Below are 19,490 nucleotides of genomic sequence, written 5' to 3' on the forward strand. Positions count from 1 at the left end.
CTCCAATTTTGGGGCAAAAAACCTCGAACCCCTCCAATTTCGGCAAAAAAAACCCCTGAACCCTCCAATTTTGGTAAAAAAAAAAACCAAAACACTAAAAACCCCAAACCCTCCGATTTTGGCTCCCCGCCCCAATTCCGGCGCAGGCCTGGGGAAGGGGCACCCCCCCCCCCCGAGCGCCGCCACGGCGCTGCTTTGGTGCTGAGGTCGCCGGTGGCGCCGAGCTTTGGACCGGGGGTGGGGGGGGGGATGGGGGGGGAGCCGAGCTTCACGAAACCCCCAAATAATTGGAAAATGCCCCATTTTTTTATTCTACTAGTAAAACAGCCGGCGGCCGCGCCGTACAGAAGGCTCCCGCCGCCGCCCCCTCCCCCAAATCCCCCTCCCCAACCCCCCCCCCGCGCCGCCGGCGAGGAGCCCCCCGCCATCACCGGTGCGGTGCCGCGGCCGCATGCAGACTCCGCTCCAGCTTTCGGCGTTTTGTTTGTTTGTCGGCGTTTGGCTGTGGTTTGTTTTTTTTGTTTTTTTTTTTTTTTTCGTTTTTTTTTTGTTTTTTTTTTTTTTTTTTTTTAAATTCCGCTTTCGGCGAAATCCCGGCGCTGCCGAGGCGGTGGGGGGGGGCGGGGAGGGAACGGTTCGGTTGGGCGGTTTGCGAGTTTTATTTTTGGATTTGAAATATAAAAAGGCGCAGGTTGATGTTTTTAGCCGCCAGCAGTTTGTTGCACTCCACCGAATCGACGATGGGCAGCGCCATGTAATCCGTCTCGTTGTTCTCGTTGCTGAAGACGAAGTGGTAGATGACGGGGTGGATTTTCACGTCGTCGTAGGGCCCCTCCAGCAGGAGGAAGGAGCACTCCATGGGGGAGTTGATTTTGCTTTTCAGGATGAGCTGGAAGGAGAGGGTGCGTTTGCAGGAGAGGTTGGGGTTCCGCTCCGAGTCGTTCACCCGCGCCTTCAGCACCCAGGTTTGGTTGAGGACGGTCAGGCGCGGCGTTTCGTAGTACAGCCGGGTGATGAAGTCGTCGGTGCGGTAAGGGCGGAACTGGACTTCTGGAAAAGATTAAAAAAAAATATATATATATATATGGGGAGAGCGGGGTCAGGCGGGAGCGGCGCCGCGGTCCTGTCCGCCGGTGACGCCCGCCGGCACCGAAAGCCGAGCTGCGACCCGGGACCGAGCCGAGCCTCCGCGACGAAACGTACGGAGGCGGCGACCCGGCAACGGGGACGGCGAGGAGAAAGGCTGGACTGGTGTCCTACGGCGTGCCGGCAACCACCGCCGGCCACCAAGAGGCTTGACCGGCGTCCTACGGCAAGCTAGCAACCATCACTGGCCACCAAAAGGCTTGACCGGCGTCCTACGGCGTGCCGGCAACCACCGCCAGCTGCCAAAAGGTTTTACCAGCATCCTACGGCAAGCTAGCAACCATCGCCGGCCACCCAAAAGGCTTTACCAGCATCCAACAGCTTGCCGGCAACCACGACCGGCCACCAAAAGCCTTGACCAGCGTCCTACAGCGTGCCGCCAACCACCACCAGCTACCAAAAGGTTTTACGAGCATCCTACGGTACGCCACCGGCTGCTGAAAGGTTTTACCAGCGTCCTACGGCAAGCTGGCAACCATCACTGGCCACCAAAAGGCTTGACCAGCACCTGACAGCGTGCCGGCAACCACCACCGGCTGCCAAAAGGCTGGACCAGCGTCCTATGGTGTGCTGGCAACCACCACCAGCTGCTGGAAGGTTTTACCAGCGTCCTACGGCGCACCACCAGCCGCCGAAAGGCTTCACCAGCGTCCTACGGTGCGCGACAACCACCACCGTCTGCCGCAAGGCTTCACCAGCATCCGACGGCACGGCAGGACAGACAGACAGGATACGGTACGGGTAGTCAGGCACAATTTATTGGGATTAGGTGTACAAACCGGCGAGCGAGGCAGCGCGGCGAGGCGTCACCGCAGGGCACGAAGCCCGGTGACGCGGCCCGGAGGCTCCCGGCACCGAGACGCTCCCGGCTCGGCGCTGGCGAAGGCACCGGGCGCTCGCGGTCTCGGCGCGGTGCCCTTTGCCCGCGCTCACACCGTCGTCGGCGCTTCCAGGAGAGAGCCCGGCCGGCAAAACCTGGACAGAGGAGGGGGATCGGTTATTCCAGCCACACCACATTCCCATCACCGGGCTCCGCTGACGCCACCACAGCCCAGCACCGCGGCCTCTCGGCACCGAGCCGCCCGGCTTTACCGGGGCTGAGCCCCGGCAGGGGGGACGCAGGGTCTGGACCCGAGCTCCCGGTACAACCCAGCTACCAAAAACCCTGGGCCGCTCTCACCAGATCCCCCCCGCCGCATCCATGCCAGCGATGCCGGAGCGAGACGGATGACCGGCACCGGGAGGGCACGGCACCGGCACCTCTGCCTGCGGCCGAGGGGAAAATCCTTCCCCCCTCCGGCCCCAGTTTGCCGTTTCCCCTCTCGGCTTAATTTGCCTCCCGGCATTTAAAGTAAAATCCGGTGCTAGGCAGCAGTTCTAGGCCCGGTTTTAATACCAAAGTACCAAGAAAAGATCCACCTTACCTCCTTCCGCAGCTTAAACCGGGCTTTTCGCCGAGTCCCGCTCTGCCCCAGCGCAAACGCAACCTCCGCGGCACCGGCAGCTTTCCGGCGGGCGGGAGAGGGGTTCGGTAAAACCCCTCGGCAAGGCATGAACGGCGGGAAGGCGACGGCGAGGGGCGAAACGTCGCCGGTGCTTCTCCGGAACGTGATAAAGCGTCCGAGGGAACGACGGTTAGCGTTTTGGGTTTAAACTCTCGGCTCGCCGGCGAGGACGGAGGCTCGAACCGAAACGCCGCCAACGCGCTCGGCGTTCGCCGCTACCGAATTGATCGCCGCGCGAGAGGGAAAAGAAACCAGGTTTCGGCAGCGCGGAAACAGCTTCGGCGCCGGTGGAGACACGGCAGAAGGACCGGGGAAGCCGCCGGCGCCGCCCCGAGCGAGCCATTACCTGTGTAGCCGATCTTCTCGAAGCTGAGCAGGCTGAAGATGCTGTTATAAAGCTGCATTTCTTTTTTCCTCGTTTGGTCCATTTCGTCTAAAATCTCCATCAGCTCGTTGCCGGTTTTGGTGGGGTGGGTGCATTCGGCTTCGTGCACCGTCAGCTCGTGGTAGGGACCCTGCCACGGGCACCCGATCCGCTTGTATTTGCACTGCGTCACCCTGGGAGGGGAGAAAAGAAACGTCAATATTCACCGGATCGGGACGCCACGCGCCAAAAAAAAAAAAAAAAACAAACAACCAAAAAGGCGGATCCGGCTCTCCCGGCGCCGGGGACGCCCAGCGGCTCGCGCCTGCCGCCGCCCAGCTCGTCCGGGTGAATTGGGATCCGGCAGCAAGAGCGGCAAATCCGGCAGACCCCGTCTCACACCCGGTGGAAAACCATCGGGTAACGGCGCAGCCGGAGCGCAATGGGTTCCCACAGGATGCCGGCAGCGGCCGATCGGGCACGGCGGCACGTGGAAGGAGGGAGGCTCTGCCGAACACCGGCGCCGGCAGCGCGGGCAAGCCGGAGAAACCCTCCTGGCCGCGGCGTCGCGATTGTGGGGGCTCAGCGCCGCACAAGCCTCGGTTTCCCAAACCCTGTGTGTGTCCACGCTGGGCCAGCGGAGCCACCGTGAGCCGTGCCGGCACCGCGGCGAAGGGAAGGTCAGGTCTTTACCTGTCCTGGCACTCCTCTTTCTGGTGCCTCTCCAGGAGGGATCGGGGGAATTGCTGCATGCAGAAGCCGCACTCGGAGGGCAGCTCGCTGACGGCTTTTTCCACGGCCAGGTTTCGGCAACACAGGCTCTTACTGATCTCGCACCGGCAATTTGGGCAAGTGGCTTGTTCCTCCTTCAGCCGAGCGTCTGCCAGGAGGTGGATGAAGCAGCCGGCGCACATCAGGTGGCCGTTGGTGCACTGCGGAAGAGGAGAAAGAACGGGTCAGGCTCCGGCGGGATCCGGCACGGGGGAAACCGAGTCACGCGAGGGCAAATTAAGTGAATTCGGCTCCATCGGCGCCGGAGAAAGACGTTTCACCGTCCCCGCTCCTCCCCAAATAAACCGCCCCGGCGCACGGCTCCCTGGCTGCCGGCGTTTCTGCAAAGCGGGCAGGCAGGGTCTCCGGCCTCGGCCAACGCCTGCCGGCTCTCGCGCCGGCCCGGTCACGCCGCTTCTGTAATTAGGGCTGACCTCGTTTGCGCCGCGCGGGAGGAAGGGAAAGGCTTCATCCCAGCTCCCCTCCTCCTCCTCCCCCTTGGTTCCCATCCATCCTGCGGGAATTCAATCCCCCACCGGATTCGGGATAACCGCAAGCAGCCGGGGAGCGGGGAACGGAGCCCCCCCGCGCGCCTCCCGCAGCCGGGAACGAGGGGAATTACACCAAAAAGGAGGGGAAAAGCTTCCCCGCAGCCCCCAGCTCCGCCGGGTCCCGAGGGCCGGGACGCTCCCCGGCTGCCGCGTTAGCGCCGACGGGTTTGGAAGAGTCGAGATGCCACGGGATGAGCACAAAGCCGTCGGGGGAGACCGGGGAAGATCCATCGGCACCGGCAAAGCCACGGGAACCGGCTCCGAGGGCTCGGATCGCCGGGATGGGACTGGGGTCCGAGGCCGCTTCCGCGCCGGGTGCGCCGGAGGACGAGGGAGGCTTCGACGGCGCGATAGAAATAACACAATAAATCCGGTTTATCCGATCCAGCCACGTTTTGCTACGGGGCGAGAAGAGAGGATCCGCGGCGGCTGCGCGCCGGCTCGCCGGAACAGCGGAGGCAGGCGCTTGTTTTTCTCTGACGCATCCCAAAAACAAAAAAAATCCGGTTTTAGGGCAAAAATCCGTCGAAGACGCGTTTGCGCCAGCTGCCGGGCGAATCCCTCGTGGAGGGGAAGAGGAGGACGCGGGGCCAGGACGCTTCGTGGCAGCCCCGCTCCGAAGCGAGCGGCGCCGGAGCGATGCCGGCAGCGCCTCCGGCACCGGAGCGATCCCAATCCGGTCCTCTATCCATCCCAAAAAACAGTTTTTGCCGGATTTCTGGAGTTTGCCGCAAGGCGATGGGGAGAAGCCGTCTTCATCGCTGCGGGTGGTCCGGGCGAAGGCATCGCCGATAAAACAGCCGGCGGAGTGGGTGAAGGCACCGCCAAATCCATCGGGAGCTGCCGGAGGGGGTGAGGAGAGGGACGGCATCCGGGCCGGACATTTCTGGTGATGGCGGGGATCGTGCGTGGGACACACGGCTGCTCCCGCCGGATGGGAAAGCTCCCGCGGTGAAAATCCTTCCCTCGAATCCAGTGGGATGCCGGAGCGCTCCGGGCTGGACCGCCGTCACCTCCAGGATGAGCTCCAGAGCAGAGCCGGCGGCTTCCCAGCCGGGCCGGGCCACGGCAGCGGGGTTCACCCCCCCAATTCCAGCCGGATTCCTGCCGGCGGGATGGCCGGCAGCTCGTTAAACATCTCCTCGGGAAAAGCTTTAATCCTCAGCCGGGCTGGAAAAGGCCCGGCTCTGCCGCGGGGATTAGCGCCGGATCCGCTTACCCAGGACATCCATTGTTCCGGCTCCCAAAGGGTTCGGATTTTTCCCTGCTGCCGGGCCCGGAGCGCGGCATTAAACCGGCCCCGCCGCGACGCTGCCGAAGTCCCGGCTCCGATGGGGGAGGCTTCAGCATGCAGCCGGATAAAAATCCCTGACGGTTTAGGCTCGGCGCGGTCCCGGCGAGCCGTCGGCTTCCCCCGCGGTGCCTCGTCGCTGCCGCGCTAAAAATACCGGCAAGCGAGCCAAAACAAGAGGCGAACGCTGGCTGAGCGCTCCCACGAGCGCGGCGGCGGCTCCTCCTCGGCGCGAGCGTGTAATTACAGCCGCTCGTTAGCGCTCGGGCCCTGACGAACCCACCCGAGGGGTGGGAAGGCGCCGGCACGGCCCCGCCGCCGGCCGACACCGCGGTGGCTCCCGCTTTTAATTCCATCCCTGGAAAAGGCCTCGTCATAAATAATGAAACGGGCAGACGAGCGACCGCAGGAGCGAGGAGGAGGAGGCCGTGACGAAGGACGCGCCCCCCCCCCCCCAGCCGGACACGCGGAGCCGGTTTGGCAAGCGCCGGCACCGGATCGGTGGGGATCTCTCACCGGGCGCGGCTCCGGCGAGGTTTTAATGCTCTTAAGCGTCACCGCTGAGGGGATCCCCCCTCCCCGAGCCACGGCCATCTTACAGCCCCCCCAATTAACCCCCAAACGAAGCCGAGGCCCCCCCCCCCCCCGGCTCTGCCGTCACCGTCACCGGCCGCGCCGGTGCTGGGTATTCTTAGTACGTGACCGGCAAAGTATAAGATCACCGAGGGGATGACCTTCGCGTCGGGGCTTTGCCGCAACCGAGGGCCAACCGGCACGCCGCCGGTACCGCCGGGAGCGCGGGCTCTGCCGGCGGAGCAGCAAGCGGCGGTGCCGGCGGCTCTGCCGTCACCGCGGGGCTGCCGGCGGGTCCGCGTGCCGCGAAATGGATGCTGGCCGGAGGGAAAACACGCCGGCAAGCTTTACGTAACCGGCGGCTGGGCTCCGGTGAGCGCCGGCGGTGCCCGTCCCGCTCCCTGCCGCGACCCCTGGTTTGGGCAGGGGAATCCCCCGGGGTGGGACAAACTGGGATAAACTGGGAGGGGGGGGGGGAACCCAGCGCCCTGCCGGGGTCAGTGGGGAGGGGCGGGGGGTGGGGGAGGCTGGGGGGGTCTGGAGCCCCCAGGGGTGGGGGTTGGGGTCCCCAAAAGGGGAGGGGACCCTAAAGACCCCAAGTGTGTGTGTGGAGGGGGGCAGCACCCAGTGAGTGGGGGGTCCAGCACCCTGGTTTGGGGGGGCCAGAGCCCCAGCTTGGGGGGTTCTCCCTGGTTTGGGGGGGCGGGGGGTCCAGGGCCCCAGTTTGGGGGTCCCCATGGTTTGGGGAGGATGGGGGGTCCAGGGCCCTGGTTCAGGGGGAAGGGGGGGTCCAGCACCCCAATTTGGGGGTCACCCTGGTTTGGGGGGATGGGGGGGTCCAGTGGCCTGGTTGGGGGGGACTGGGGGTCCAGCGCTCTGGTTTGGGGGTCCCCCACGTTTGGGGGGGGGCGGGACAGGGGGTCCCAGTGCCCCAACTTGGGGGGTCCCTATGGTTTGGGGAGGGGGCAGGGGGGTCCAGAGCCCCGGGTTGGGGGCTCCCCCTGGTTGGAGGGGGACGGGACACCAGCACCCCAGTCTGGGGGTCCCCTATGGTTTGGGGGGGGGAACAGGGGGTCCAGAGCCCCGGGTTGGGGGGGGACACCAGCACCCCGGTCTGGGGGTCCCCACGGATTGGGGGGGGGGGGATCCAGTGCCCTGGTTTGGGGTTCCCCCTGGTTTAGGGGGGGTCCAGTGCCCCAGCCTGGGGGTCCCCATGGTTTGGGGGGGATGGCGGGGGGTCTGAGAGTGACCAGGGTGCTGGGGGGGGGGGGCACGGGGGGTCCTTGATGGGTGCCAGTGACCAGGGAGGCCCCGGGGGGGGGGGACGGGACACACAAGGCCTGGGGGGCACAAGGAGCCCCGGGGGGGCACAAGGAGCCCCGGGGGGGGGGGGGGGGGGGCACACACACGACAGGGACCCCGGGGGGGGGGGGGGGGGGGTGTCAGTGGCCGAGGAGGGGACGAGGAGGCCCCGGGGGGGGGAGGGGGATCAGTGGCCAGCGGGGGGGGGTCAGTGGCCAGCGGGAGGCCGCGGGGGCCCGGCCGTACCTGGTAGACCGAGGCCTTGGGCAGGTCGAGGCAGACGGTGCAGCACAGGACGGAGTAGAGCCGCTCCTCCAGCTTCACGCTGCCCGCCGCCCCCTCGGGCCCACCCGCTCCCGTTCCCGCCGCCCTCAGCCGTTTCTTAGGAGGGGCGTCGGGGTCGGCTCCCGCCTCAGCGTGAGGCCGGGCCCCACCGTGAAGGGAACCCGCCTCATCGGCGCCGCCGCCGGCCTCCCCCGGGCCGCCCGCTGCCGCCACCGCCGCCGCGGGACCGGGGAGCGCCGCGGAAGGGGCGGCCGGGCCCCCGCCGGCCTCTCGATCCTCCGCCCCGGACATCATCGCCGCCGCCGCCGCCGCCGCCTCACCCCGCCACCGCCGCCGCCGCCATCTTGGCCGCCCCCTTCCCCTCCCTCCCTGCCTTCCCCGCCTGGCCCCGCCCTCCCGGCTCAGGGTCTCCGCCAATCGCCGCCCGCGGGAGGCGGGGACACCGCCGAGGAGGCCAATGGGAGGTGACGCCGATGACGGCGCCACGCCCCCTTCCCCCCGCTGCCGCCGCCACCGCCCCGCCCCCCCGGGGCCCGGAGTCGCAAACTTCAACGCCATCCCCTGCGCGTGAGGGGAGGGGCGGGGCCCGGCGCGGCGTCACGCCCGGAGCGGGCCAATGGGAGCGGGGGGAGCCCGAGGGGGCGGGGCGAGGGGCGGGGCTCTGCCGGCCGGCCCAATGCGGCCCAGTACAGCCCGGTACGGCCCAGTACAGCCCAGTGCCGCCCCGTACGGCCCAGTACAGCCCAGTGCGGACCAGTGCGGCCTCCACACCCGGCGCCCCACAGGCACGGGAACCCCACAAACCCACCCCAGTGTCACCAGTCCTCCCAGTGCCCCAGCCCCAGTGGCACCAGTACCGCTGTGACCAGTACCCCCACTGGTCCCAGTGCCCCCGCTCCACTGTGCCCAGTGCCCCCAGTACCCACCAGTCCCAGTATGACCAGTGCCACCAGCGCCCCCAGCCCCAGTGTGACCACTAGCCCCAGTGCTCCCCGTCCCAGTGTGACCAGTACCCCCAGTGTCCCAGTACCCCCAGCCCCACTGCAACCAGTGCCCCCAGTACCCCCAGTTCCAGTGTCCCCAGTGTCCCTACTCCACTCTGACCAGTGCCCCCAGTGCACCACAGTCCCAGTGTGACCAGTAGCCCCAGTGCAGTCCCAGTGTCCCCAGTGCTCCCAGTACCCCCAGCTCCAGTGTGACCAGTAGCCCCAGTGACCCCAGTGCCAGTGTGACCAGTGCCCCCAGTGCCCCCCCCAGTGTCATCTCTGCCCCCAGTGCCCCCAGTGCCCTCTGTCCCAGTGTGACCAGTATCCCCCAGTGCCCCCAGCCCCAGTGTGACCAGTACTTCCAGTGCCCCAGCCCCAGTGCCCCCAGTGTCCCCCAGCTCCAGGATCCCCCCGTGCCCCCAATGCCCCCAGTCCCAGTGTGACCAGTACCCCCAGTGCCTCAGCCCCAGTGCCCCCAGTACCCCCCACCCCAGTGTCACCTGTGCCCCCAGTGTCTCCCAGCCCCAGTGCCACCAGTGCCACCAGTGCCCCCAGCCCCAGTGTCACCAGTGCCCCCAGTGCCCTCCAGCCCCAGTGCAACCGGTGCCACCAGTGCCCTCCACCCCAGTGTGACCAGTGCCCCCAGTGCCCCCCACCCCAGTGTGACCAGTGCCCCCAGTGCCCCCCAGCCCAGTGTCCCCAGTGTCCCCCAGCCCAGTGTCACCAGTGCCCCCAGTGTCTCCGAGCCCCAATGTCCCCAGTGCCACCAGTACTCCCAGCCCCAGTGTCACCTGTGCCCCTAGTCCCAGTGTGACCAGTACCCCCAGTGCCCTCCAGCCCCAGTGTCCCCAGTGCCACCAGTGCCCCCCACCCCAGTGTGATCAGTGCCCCCAGCCCCAGTGAGACCAGTACCCCCAGTTCCCTCCAGTCCCAGTGTCCCCAGTGCCACCAGTGCCCCCCACCCCAGCGTGATCAGTGCCCCCGGCCCCAGTGTGACCAGTACCCCCAGCGTCCCAGTACCCCCAGCCCCAGTCTCCCGGTGCCCCCAGCCCCAGTATGACCAGTACCCCCAGTTCCCCCGTGCCCCAGTCCCGCCCACCTGCCGTCCCAGGCCCCCCCACCCCAGGGTGCTGCCCCGGGGACCCCGGCGCTAACGAGGGCCCTTAACGAACGCCGGCGGCACGAGGGCTCACCGCCGCCGCCACCGCCGCCGCCGCCGCCGCGCCTACGGGTGCCCGGAGAGGGGAATCACCGTCACCACGCACCGGCTTTACTGCTCCCGCCGGCGCCCGCGGGCGCTCAGGCGACGCCCAGCTGCTGCGCCCGCAGAGCGCGCTGCAGCGCCAAATTCCCGGCCGCCAGCACCCACGGGTGCCCGGCGTGCCGGGCGCTGGGCGCCGGTAACAAATTCCCGGCGGCCAGGAGGAGGCTGCCCAACACCCCGGCGGCGTTGGCGGTGAGGACGGAGAGGATGAGGAGGGTGCCGGCGGTGAGGAAGGTGACGGCGCGGGCGGCCAGGAGCCGGCCCTCCTCGGGCAACCGCGCGGCGACGGGCGCCAGCGCCGCGGCCGCGCCCAGCAGCAGGTTGGCGGTGGCGCGGTCACCGCTCAGGCGGTGGAAGCCGAAGGCCACCAAGGGTTGGGCCAGCATGGCCGAGACCCAGGCGCCGGGCAGGGGGTCGGGGGTCTCGCCGGGGGTCCCCGCCGCCCAAAGGGACTCCAGGGCGTCGCTCGCCGCCGCCAGCGCCTGTAGCAGGAAGCCGGCCGCCGGCCCGCCCGTCACCTGCCGGGAGAGAGGGGGCGGGAGGTCAGCCGGTGGCTGGCACGGGATCGGCCGGGTGACAGAGGACTGGCCGGGAGACATGGGGATCGGCCGGGTGACACGGGACTGGCCGGGTGACATGGGATCAGCAGGGTGACAGGGTACTGGCCAGGTGACACGGGGATCGGCTGGGTGACACAGGGATCAGATGGGTGACGGGGCACTGGCCGGGTGACACGGGGATCAGCCAGGTGACACGGGACTGGCCGGGTGACATGGGATCAGACAGGTGATGGGGCGCTGGCTGGGTGACACAGGGATCAGCCGGGTGACATGGGGACCAGCCAGGTGACACAGGACCGTCTGGGTGACACAGGATTGTCTTGGTGACACGGGACTGACAGGGTGACCTGGGACTGTCTGGGTGACAGCCATGGGACCTGTCCGGGTGACATGGAACTGGCCAGGTGACATGGGACTGTCTGGGTGACACGGGGCCTGTGTGGGTGACATGGGGCTGCCTGGGTGACAGGGGCCTGTCCAGGTGACACAGGCCTGTCCAGGTGACGCAGGGCTATCCGGGTGACGGGGCCTGTGCGGGTGACAGGGCCTGTGTGGGTAACAGGGCCTGTGTGGGTGACGTGGGGCTGTCCGGGTGACGGTGACAGGGGGCTGTCGGGGTGACAATGACACAGAGCTGTCCAGGTGACAGGGGCCTGTCCGGGTGACACGGGGCTGTCCGGGTGACACGGGGGTGTCTGGGTGTCAGCCATGGGATTGTTTGGGTGACAGGGCCTGTGCGGGTGACAGTGACAGGGCTGTTGGGGCAATGGTGATGGGGCTGTCGGGGTGACACAGGGCTGTCTGGGTGACGGGGCCTGTTGGGGTGATGGAGGGCCTGTCTGGGTGACAGCCATGGGACTGTCGGGGTGATGTTGACAGGGCTGTTGGGGTGACACAGGGGCTGTCGGGGTGACGGTGATGGGGTTGTTGGGGTGACGGGGTTGTTGGGGTGACGGGGCTGTTGGGGCGATGGGGCTGTCGGGTTGACAGGGGCTGTCGGGGTGACATGGGGGCTGTTGGGGTGACAGAGTTGTTGGGGTGACAGGGCTGTCGGGGTGACAGGGGGCTGTCGGGGTGACATGGGGGCTGTCGGGGTGACAGTGACAGGGGCTGTCGGGGTGACACAGGGCTGTCGGGGTGACATGGGGGCTATCGGGGTGACGGGGCTGCCAGGGTGACGGGGGGGCTGTTGGGGTGACGGTGATGGGGCTGTCGGGGTGACGGGGGGCTGTCGGGGTGATGGGGCTGTCAGGGTGACAGGGGGCTGTCGGGGTGATGGTGACGGGGCTGTCGGGGTGACGGGGCAGGGCCTGACCTGGCGGGCGCGGCGGGCGCAGAGCAGGCAGACGGCGCAGAGCAGGGCCTGGGCCAGGGCCCGGCCGCGGCCCCCGGCGGCTCCCATGGGGGGGGGGCGGCCCCGGGGCCCCGCCCTCCTGCGGGGAACAGCGGGCGTCAGCGGGGCAGCGCCCCCCCCCCCCGGTTCCCCCCGGCTCCGCCCCCTCCCCCGTTCCGCCCCCCCCCCCCCCGTTCCCGGTACCGGTACCGGCACTTCCGGCCTCCGAGCGCGGCCACAGAGACGCGGGCTGGAGCGTCGCGCGGGGCGGGGCCGGGAGGGGGCGGGGTCACCGCGGGGGGCGGGGCGGGGGGCGGGGCGGGGCGGCGGGGCGGGGTGGGGGCGAGCGCGCGTGGGGCGTGCAAGGGCGCGTGTCAGGTGTGCAAGGAAGGGCGTGCAAGGGTGCACGTGGGGTGTGCAAGGGCGCGAGGGGCGTGCAAGCGTGTGCAAGCGTGTGCAAGGGCGTGCACGGGCGCGAGGGGCGTGCAAGGGCGGGTGTCAGGTGTGCAAGGGCGGGTGCTGGGCGTGCAAGGGTGCAAGCGGCCCAGTCAGGCACCCCAGTGCAGACCAGTGCGGCCCAGTACGGCCCAGTCCAGACCAGTACGGCCCAGTCAGGCACCCCAGTACAGACCAGTGCGGCCCAGTACGGACCAGTACAGACCAGTACGGCCCAGTCAGGCACCCCAGTACAGACCAGTCAGGCACCCCAGTGCAGACCAGTGCAACCCAGTCAGGCACCCTAGTGCAGCCCAGTACGGCCCAGTCAGGCACCCCAGTGCAGACCAGTGCAGCCCAGTACGGCCCAGTCCAGACCAGTGCGGCCCAGTCAGGCACCCCAGTGCAGACCAGTAAAGACCAGTCAGGCACCCCAGTGCAGACCAGTGCGGCCCGGTACAGACCAGTGCGGCCCAGTACGGCCCAGTACAGACCAGTGCATCCCAGTCAGGCACCCTAATGCAGCCCAGTACGGCCCAGTCAGGCACCCCAGTGCAGACCAGTGCGGCCCAGTACAGACCAGTGCAACCCAGTCAGGCACCCCAGTGCAGACCAGTGCGGCCCAGTACAGACCAGTGCAGCCCAGTCAGGCACCCCAGTGCAGACCAGTCCCTGAGAACCACACCTGGCACCCCAATGCTCCCAGTGCAGACCAGTATGGGCCAGTAAGGCACCCCAGCACCCCAGTACAGACTGGTCCCGGAGAATGACACCCAGCACCCCAGTGATCCCAGTACAGACCAGTATGGCCCACTAAGACACCCCAGTGCGGACCAGTGCGGCCCAGTCAGGCACACCAGTGCAGACAAGTCCCTGAGAATGGCACCTGGCACCCCAGTGCTCCCAGTGAAGACCAGTATGGCCCAGTAAGGCACCCCAGTACAGACTGGTCCCTGAGAATGGCACCCAGTGCTCCCAGTACAGACCAGTATGGACCAGCCCTGCACCCCGGTGCACCCAGTGCAACCCAGTCCACCAGCCCCACACCCCAGTGCTCCCAGTACAGCCCAGCAGGGCCCAGGAAGGCACCCCAGTGCTCCCAGTAGAGCCCATCCTTGCACCCCAGTCCTCCCAGTCCATCCCAGTCCCCCACCCCAGTGCTCCCAGTCCACCCCAGCTCCACACCCTGGTGCTCCCAGTCCATCCCAGTCCCCCACCCCAGTCCTCCCAGTCCCCCCAATCCCACACCCCAGAGCTCCCAGTACACCCCAGAGCTCCCAGTCCATCCCAGTCTCCCACCCCAGTGCTCCCAGTGCCCCCCAGTGCTCCCAGTGCCCCCCAGCCCCGCCCCCAGCAGCCTCCCCAGGGAGCGGGGGGGGCCCAGAAGGGAAGGGGAGCCCCGGCCCCTGGGATGTGGGGAGCCCCGGCACCGGGGTGGCCGAGGGCAAATCCCACCCCACCCCCCCCACCCCACCCCATCCCATCCCATCCCCCCCACCCCATCCCCATCCCCATCCCCATCCCCACCCCATCCCATCCCATCCCACCCCATCCCCATCCCCACCCCACCCCATCCCACCCCATCCCATCCCACCCCATCCCCACCCCACCCCATCCCCATCCCCATCCCCACCCCATCCCCATCCCCACCCCACCCCATCCCATCCCATCCCATCCCCACCCCACCCCATCCCCATCCCATCCCACCCCACCCCATCCCATCCCATCCCATCCCCATCCCCATCCCATCCCATCCCACCCCATCCCACCCCACCCCACCCCACCCCACCCCACTCCCGCCCCTCCCACCCCATTCCCGGCTCCCTCCCTCCCATCCCACCCCATCCCATCCCATCCCCATCCCCATCCCCACCCCATCCCACCCCACCCCACCCCACTCCCGCCCCTCCCACCCCATTCCCGGCTCCCTCCCTCCCATCCCACCCCATCCCATCCCATCCCGCCGTGCCGCCGGCGCTCCCGGTCTCGGCCGCAGACGGGGCGGGAGAGGACGGGCAGCGCCGAACCCTGCCGAACCCATCCGAACCCCGCCGAACCCGGCCGAACCCATCCGAACCCCGCCGAACCCGGCCGAACCCCGCCGAACCGACTCGGGACGGGACGGGCAGAGCCGAACTCAGCCGAGCCGGGACGGGACGGGCAGAGCCGACCCCTCCCGACCCGACCCGAGCGGTTCCGAGCGGTTCCGAGCGGCTCCGATGGCGGCGGGGCGGCAGCGGCAGCGGTACCGGTACCGGCGGCACCCGAAGCCGCCCTACTCCTACCTGGCGCTCATCGCCCTCGTCATCCGCGCCGCCCCCGGCCGCCGCCTCAAGCTGGCCCAGGTACCGGCCCCGGGGCTACCGCAACCCCCCCCCGGGGCTACCGGCACCCCCCCGGGCCACCGCCATCCCCCCCGGGGCCACCGGGAGCCACCGGGGCCACCGCGACCCCGCAGCCGCCGCCCGCCCCGTCGGGGCTGCGCCGCGAACGGACACGGGCGTGGGGCTGGGGGGGACTGGGAGCACTGGGGGGGACTGGGAGCACTGGAGTGGGGGGCTGAGGGGGACTGGGAGCCCCGGGGGGGGACTGGGATGGACTGGGAACTCTGGGGAGGAGGGCGGGGGGGGCCTGGGAGCTCTGGGGTAGGGGACTGGGATGGACTGGGAGCTCTGGCGTAAGGGATTGGGGGGACTGGGAGCCCCGGGGGGGACTGGGATGGACTGGGAGCTCTGGGGAGGGGGACTGGGGGGACTGGGAGCTCTGGGGTAGGGGACTGGGATGGACTGGGAGCTCTGGCGTAAGGGATTGGGGGGACTGGGATGGACTGGGAGCACTGGGGAGGGGGACTGGGAGCCCCGGGGCAGCGGCGGGGGTCGGGACCGGTCGAGCGGCGATGCAAATGCCGCCGCGGGGGGTGGGATCGGCGGCGCCGGGGGGTCTGTGGCCTCTGTCGCCTCTGTCGCCTCTGTCGCCTCTGTCGGGCCGCCTCCCCTCCCCCCTCCCCGCCGGCCGTCGGCGCCCCCCACCCCACCCCCACCCCCCGGGGGGGACCCAGGCGTTTGGGGGGGGGGGGGGGCCCGGGGGGCCCGGGGGGGGGGGCTGGGGGGGCCCGAGGGTGCGGGGGGGGGGGTCCCTGGGTGCGGGGGGGGGGGGTCCCAGGGTGAGGGGGGGTCCGGGGGTCCCATGGGGGGGGTCCCAAGGATGCGGGGGGGGGGGTCCAGGGGTCCCATGGGGGGGGGGGTCCCCAGGGTGAGGGGGGTCCCTGCGTGCGGGGGGGGTCCCTGGGTGCGAGGGGGGTCCCTGGGGAGGGTCTCTGGGTGCAGGGGGGGTCCCAAGGATGCGGGGGGGTCCCTGGGTGCGGGGGGGGGGTCCCAAGGATGCGGGGGGTCCCATGGGGGTGTTTGGGGGTGCAGCCCCCCCTGAGGTGCCCCCCCCCCCCCAGATCCTGCAGGAGCTGCGCAGCCTCTTCCCCTCGCTGGGGGGGGGCTACCAGGGCTGGCGGGACTCCGTGCGCCACAACCTCTCCGCCAACCCCTGCTTCGCCAAGGTGGGGGGCCCCGGGGGGGGCCGGGGGGGCCCTCGGGGGGGAGGGGGCTGGGGAGCCCTGGGGGAGGCCCGGGGGGGGGGGCAGGGGGTGGGGGGCCCTGGGGAGGACCCTGGGGTGGGGGGGGGGGGTCTTTGGAGGGGGTCCCTGGGGTGGGGGGTCCCTGGAGGGGGGTCCCTGGGGTGGGGGTCACTGGAGGGGGGGTCCCTGGGGTGGGGGTCACTGGGGTTGGGGGTCTCGGGGGTCCCTGGGAATGGGGGGGGGTCCCTGGGGTGGGGAACCCTGGGGTGGGGAACCCTGGGGGGTCCCTGGGATGGGGGTCCCTGGAGCAGGGGGTCCCTGGGGGGTCCCTGAGGTGGGGGTCCCTGGGATGGGGGGTCCCTGGAGGGGGGGTCCCTGGGGTGGGGGTCTCTGGGATTGGGGGACCCTGGGGGGGGGTCCCTGGGGTGGGGGTCTCGGGGGTCCCTGGGAATGGGGGGGTCCCTGGGATGGGGGTCCCTGGAGCAGGGGATCCCTGGGGGGTCCCTGAGGTGGGGGTCCCTGGGGGGGGGGGGGTCCCTGGGGTGGGGAGCCCTGGGGTGGGGAACCCTGGGGGGGGGCCCTGGAGCAGGGGGTCCCTGGGGGGGGTCCCTGGGATGGGGGGTCCCTGAGGTGGGGGTCCCTGGGGGGGGGTCCCCTGCCATTCCGTGGGCGGGGGTCCCAGCGCACCCCCCCCCCCCGGCAGGTGCTGAAGGACCCGGCCAAGCCCAAGGCCAAGGGCAACTACTGGACGGTGGACGTGAGCCGCATCCCCCCCGAGGCCCTGCGGCTGCAGAACACGGCGGTGGCGCGGGGGGGGGCGGCCGCCTTCGCCCGCGACCTGGCCCCCTTCGTCCTGCGGGGGTGCCCCTACCCCCCCCCCGCCCCCGGCCGGGGACCCCCCTCCCCCTCCCCCCCCCTCCGGCTTCTCCATCGCTTCCCTCCTCAGGGAACGGCCCCAGGCGGGGGGCGGCGCCGGCAAAGCGGGGACCCCCCGGCACCCGGGGACCCCCCTCTGTGTCTGGGGTGTCCCCCTCCTCCGAGGGGACCCCCCTTGGGCCCTAGGGACCCCCCCTCCTCCATGGGGACCCCCCGCTCCCTGGGGTCCCCCCCTGGTCCCTGGACCCCCCCCCTTGGTCCCTAGGGACCCCCCCCCGCCCCTGGGGTCCCCCTCCTCCGTGGGGACCCCCCTTGGGCCCTGTCCCCCCTTGGGCCCTAGGGACCCCCCTCCTCCGTGGGGACCCCCCCGTCCCTGGGGTCCCCCCCTTGGTCCCTGTCCCCCCCCTCCTCCATGGGGACCCCCCCCCAGCCCCTCTGTGGGGGTCCCCCCCTCCTCCCCCTCGCCCCCCGCCCTGGGGGCAGCTCCCCACCTCCTACAGCAGCGCCCCCGCCCCCAACGCCGTGGCCCCCCCCGCGGCCCCCCCGTCCTCGCCCTGCGCTGGGGGGCGCTGCCCCCTCCTCCCCCCCCCGCCCCGGGGGGGCCCGATCCCGAGCGGGGGGGGCCCGATCCCGAGCGGGGGGGGGGCCCGGCCCTGCCCCCCAACAAGAGCGTCCTCGACGTCTGGCTCAGCCACCCCGGGGACCTCCTGCGCCCCCCCCGCCCCCGCCCCTAGGCCCCCGCCGCGGCCGTGTCACCCCCACCCCCCGTCAGTCACCCCCCGTCACCCCCATCACACCCCGTCACCCCCGTCAGTCACCCCCCGTCACCCCCCGACCCCCGTCAGTCACCCCCATCACACCCCGTCACCCCCGTCAGTCACCCCCCGACCCCCCGTCAGTCACCCCCATCACACCCCGTCACCCCCGTCAGTCACCCCCCGTCACCCCCGTCACCCCCCGACCCCCGTCAGTCACCCCCATCACCCCCTGTCACCCCCGTCAGTCATCCCCGTCACCCCCATCACACCCCCACCCCCGTCGGTCACCCCCGTCACCCCCCGACCCCCCGTCAGTCATCCCCGTCACCCCCATCACACCCCCACCCCCGTCGGTCACCCCCGTCACCCCCCGACCCCCGTCAGTCACCCCCATCACCCCCTGTCACCCCCGTCAGTCACCCCCGTCACCCCCATCACACCCCCACCCCCGTCAGTCACCCCCGTCACCCCCCGACCCCCGTCAGTCACCCCCATCACACCCCGTCACCCCCGTCAGTCACCCCCGTCACCCCCATCACACCCCCACCCCCATCAGTCACCCCCCCGTCACCCTCCGTCACCCCCCATCACCCCATGTCACCCATCACCCCAGTCACCCCCTGTCCCCCCCTCACCCCCCATCACCTCTGTCACCTCGTCACCCCCTGTCCCCCCATCAGTCATCCTCCCATCACCCCTGTCACCCCTCTGTCACCCCCCATCACCCCATGTCACCCCCATCACCCCCTGTCCCCCCATCACCCCCATCACCCCGTCCCCCCGTCCCCCCGTCACCCCCTTGCCACCCCCGTCACCCCCCTGTCACCCCCATCACACCTCTGTCACCCCATGTCACCCTCCATCACCCCCCCGTCACCTCTGTCACCCCTGTGTCACCCCCCGTCACCCCCGATGGGACCCAATAAAGAGCAGCTGGTGGCACTGGGGGCTGTGCGTGCTGGGGGGACCCCCTCCCCCTCCCCCCGGGTCCCCTCCCTCCCCGGACCCCTCCCCCCTCCCCCCCCCCCCGGGCCGGAGGCACCGGGGGGTTTTGCACAACAAAGGGGGGGGGGGAGGGGAGAGACGGGGAGAACGGGGAGGACGGGGGCGGGGGGCTGGCAGGGGACTGGGGGCACTGGGAGGACTGGGGATGGGGGGGACGGGGGGCACTGGGAGGACTGGGGATGGGGGGACGGGGGGCACTGTAGGCACTGGGGGCACTGGAGGGGCACTGGGACGACTGGGGCTGGGGGCTGGTGGGGACTGGGGGCACTGGAGACACTGGGGGCACTGCAGGGGGCACTGGGAGACTGGGGGCACTGGGGGGACTGGGGGGCACTGGGGGGTCTGGGGGGCACAGGAGACACTGGGGACACTGCAGGGGGCACTGGGAGACTGGGTGCACTGGGGAAACTGGGGGCACTGGGAGGGACTGGGGGGGACTGGGTGGCACTGGGAGGCTGAGGACTGGGGGGCACTGGGGGGGTCTGGGGGGGACTGGGGGGCACTGGAGGCACTGGGGGGCTGGGGGCTGGGACCACTGGGGGCACGGGGGGGGGACAGAGGACCCTGGGACTGCACTGGGGGCACTGGGGGCACAGGTGACACGGGCGGGGTGCACTGGGAGCACTGGTCATACTGGGAGCGTCCCCCCCCGAACCGCCCCCCGCCGGGGCTGTGCCCCTCCCCCCGTGTCCCCGTGTCCCCCCCCGTGTCCCCCCCCGTGTCCCCGTCCCCGCCGCGGGGGTCCCGGCCCCTGATAAAGCCGGACCCGACCCGGCGCCTCCATGGCGGTGCCCCGCGGGCAGCGGGCGGGGCCGAGCTCAGCCGAACCCCGCCGAACCTAGCCGAACCGAGCCGAAACCCGCCGAACCCTGCCGAACCCTGCCGAACCCCGCCGAACCGACTCGGGACGGGACGGG

General features: G+C 70.4%; 3 protein-coding genes across 3 annotated transcripts; 1 reads left to right on the forward strand and 2 right to left on the reverse strand.

Annotated features, from left to right (window-relative positions):
* Positions 1-397: 397 nt before the first annotated feature.
* Positions 398-8,147, reverse strand: ZFTRAF1 (zinc finger TRAF-type and ring finger containing 1). The gene is made up of 4 exons (XM_087735165.1): positions 7,750-8,147; positions 3,709-3,947; positions 2,998-3,209; positions 398-1,050 (listed from the first exon to the last, which is right to left on the reverse strand). Exons 1-4 carry the CDS (start codon positions 8,080-8,082, stop codon positions 659-661), a joined length of 1,176 nt encoding a protein of 391 aa, XP_087591291.1. The 5' UTR covers positions 8,083-8,147; the 3' UTR covers positions 398-658.
* A 1,875-nt stretch (positions 8,148-10,022) lies between these two features.
* On the reverse strand, positions 10,023-12,221 carry TMEM276 (transmembrane protein 276). The gene is made up of 3 exons (XM_087735434.1): positions 12,142-12,221; positions 11,914-12,031; positions 10,023-10,556 (listed from the first exon to the last, which is right to left on the reverse strand). Exons 2-3 carry the CDS (start codon positions 11,998-12,000, stop codon positions 10,074-10,076), a joined length of 570 nt encoding a protein of 189 aa, XP_087591560.1. The 5' UTR covers positions 12,001-12,031; positions 12,142-12,221; the 3' UTR covers positions 10,023-10,073.
* Positions 12,222-14,585: 2,364 nt separating this feature from the next.
* Positions 14,586-17,544, forward strand: FOXH1 (forkhead box H1). The gene is given in 5 exon segments (XM_087733771.1): positions 14,586-14,711; positions 15,812-15,916; positions 16,638-16,817; positions 16,819-16,909; positions 17,294-17,544. Coding segments are annotated over 5 exon segments (753 nt in total).
* Positions 17,545-19,490: the final 1,946 nt, after the last annotated feature.

This window comes from Nipponia nippon, unplaced genomic scaffold, assembly GCF_047370975.1.
Source record: "Nipponia nippon isolate SJK-2023a ecotype South Korea unplaced genomic scaffold, ASM4737097v1 scaffold_1, whole genome shotgun sequence".
Taxonomy (NCBI): Eukaryota; Metazoa; Chordata; class Aves; order Pelecaniformes; family Threskiornithidae; genus Nipponia; species Nipponia nippon.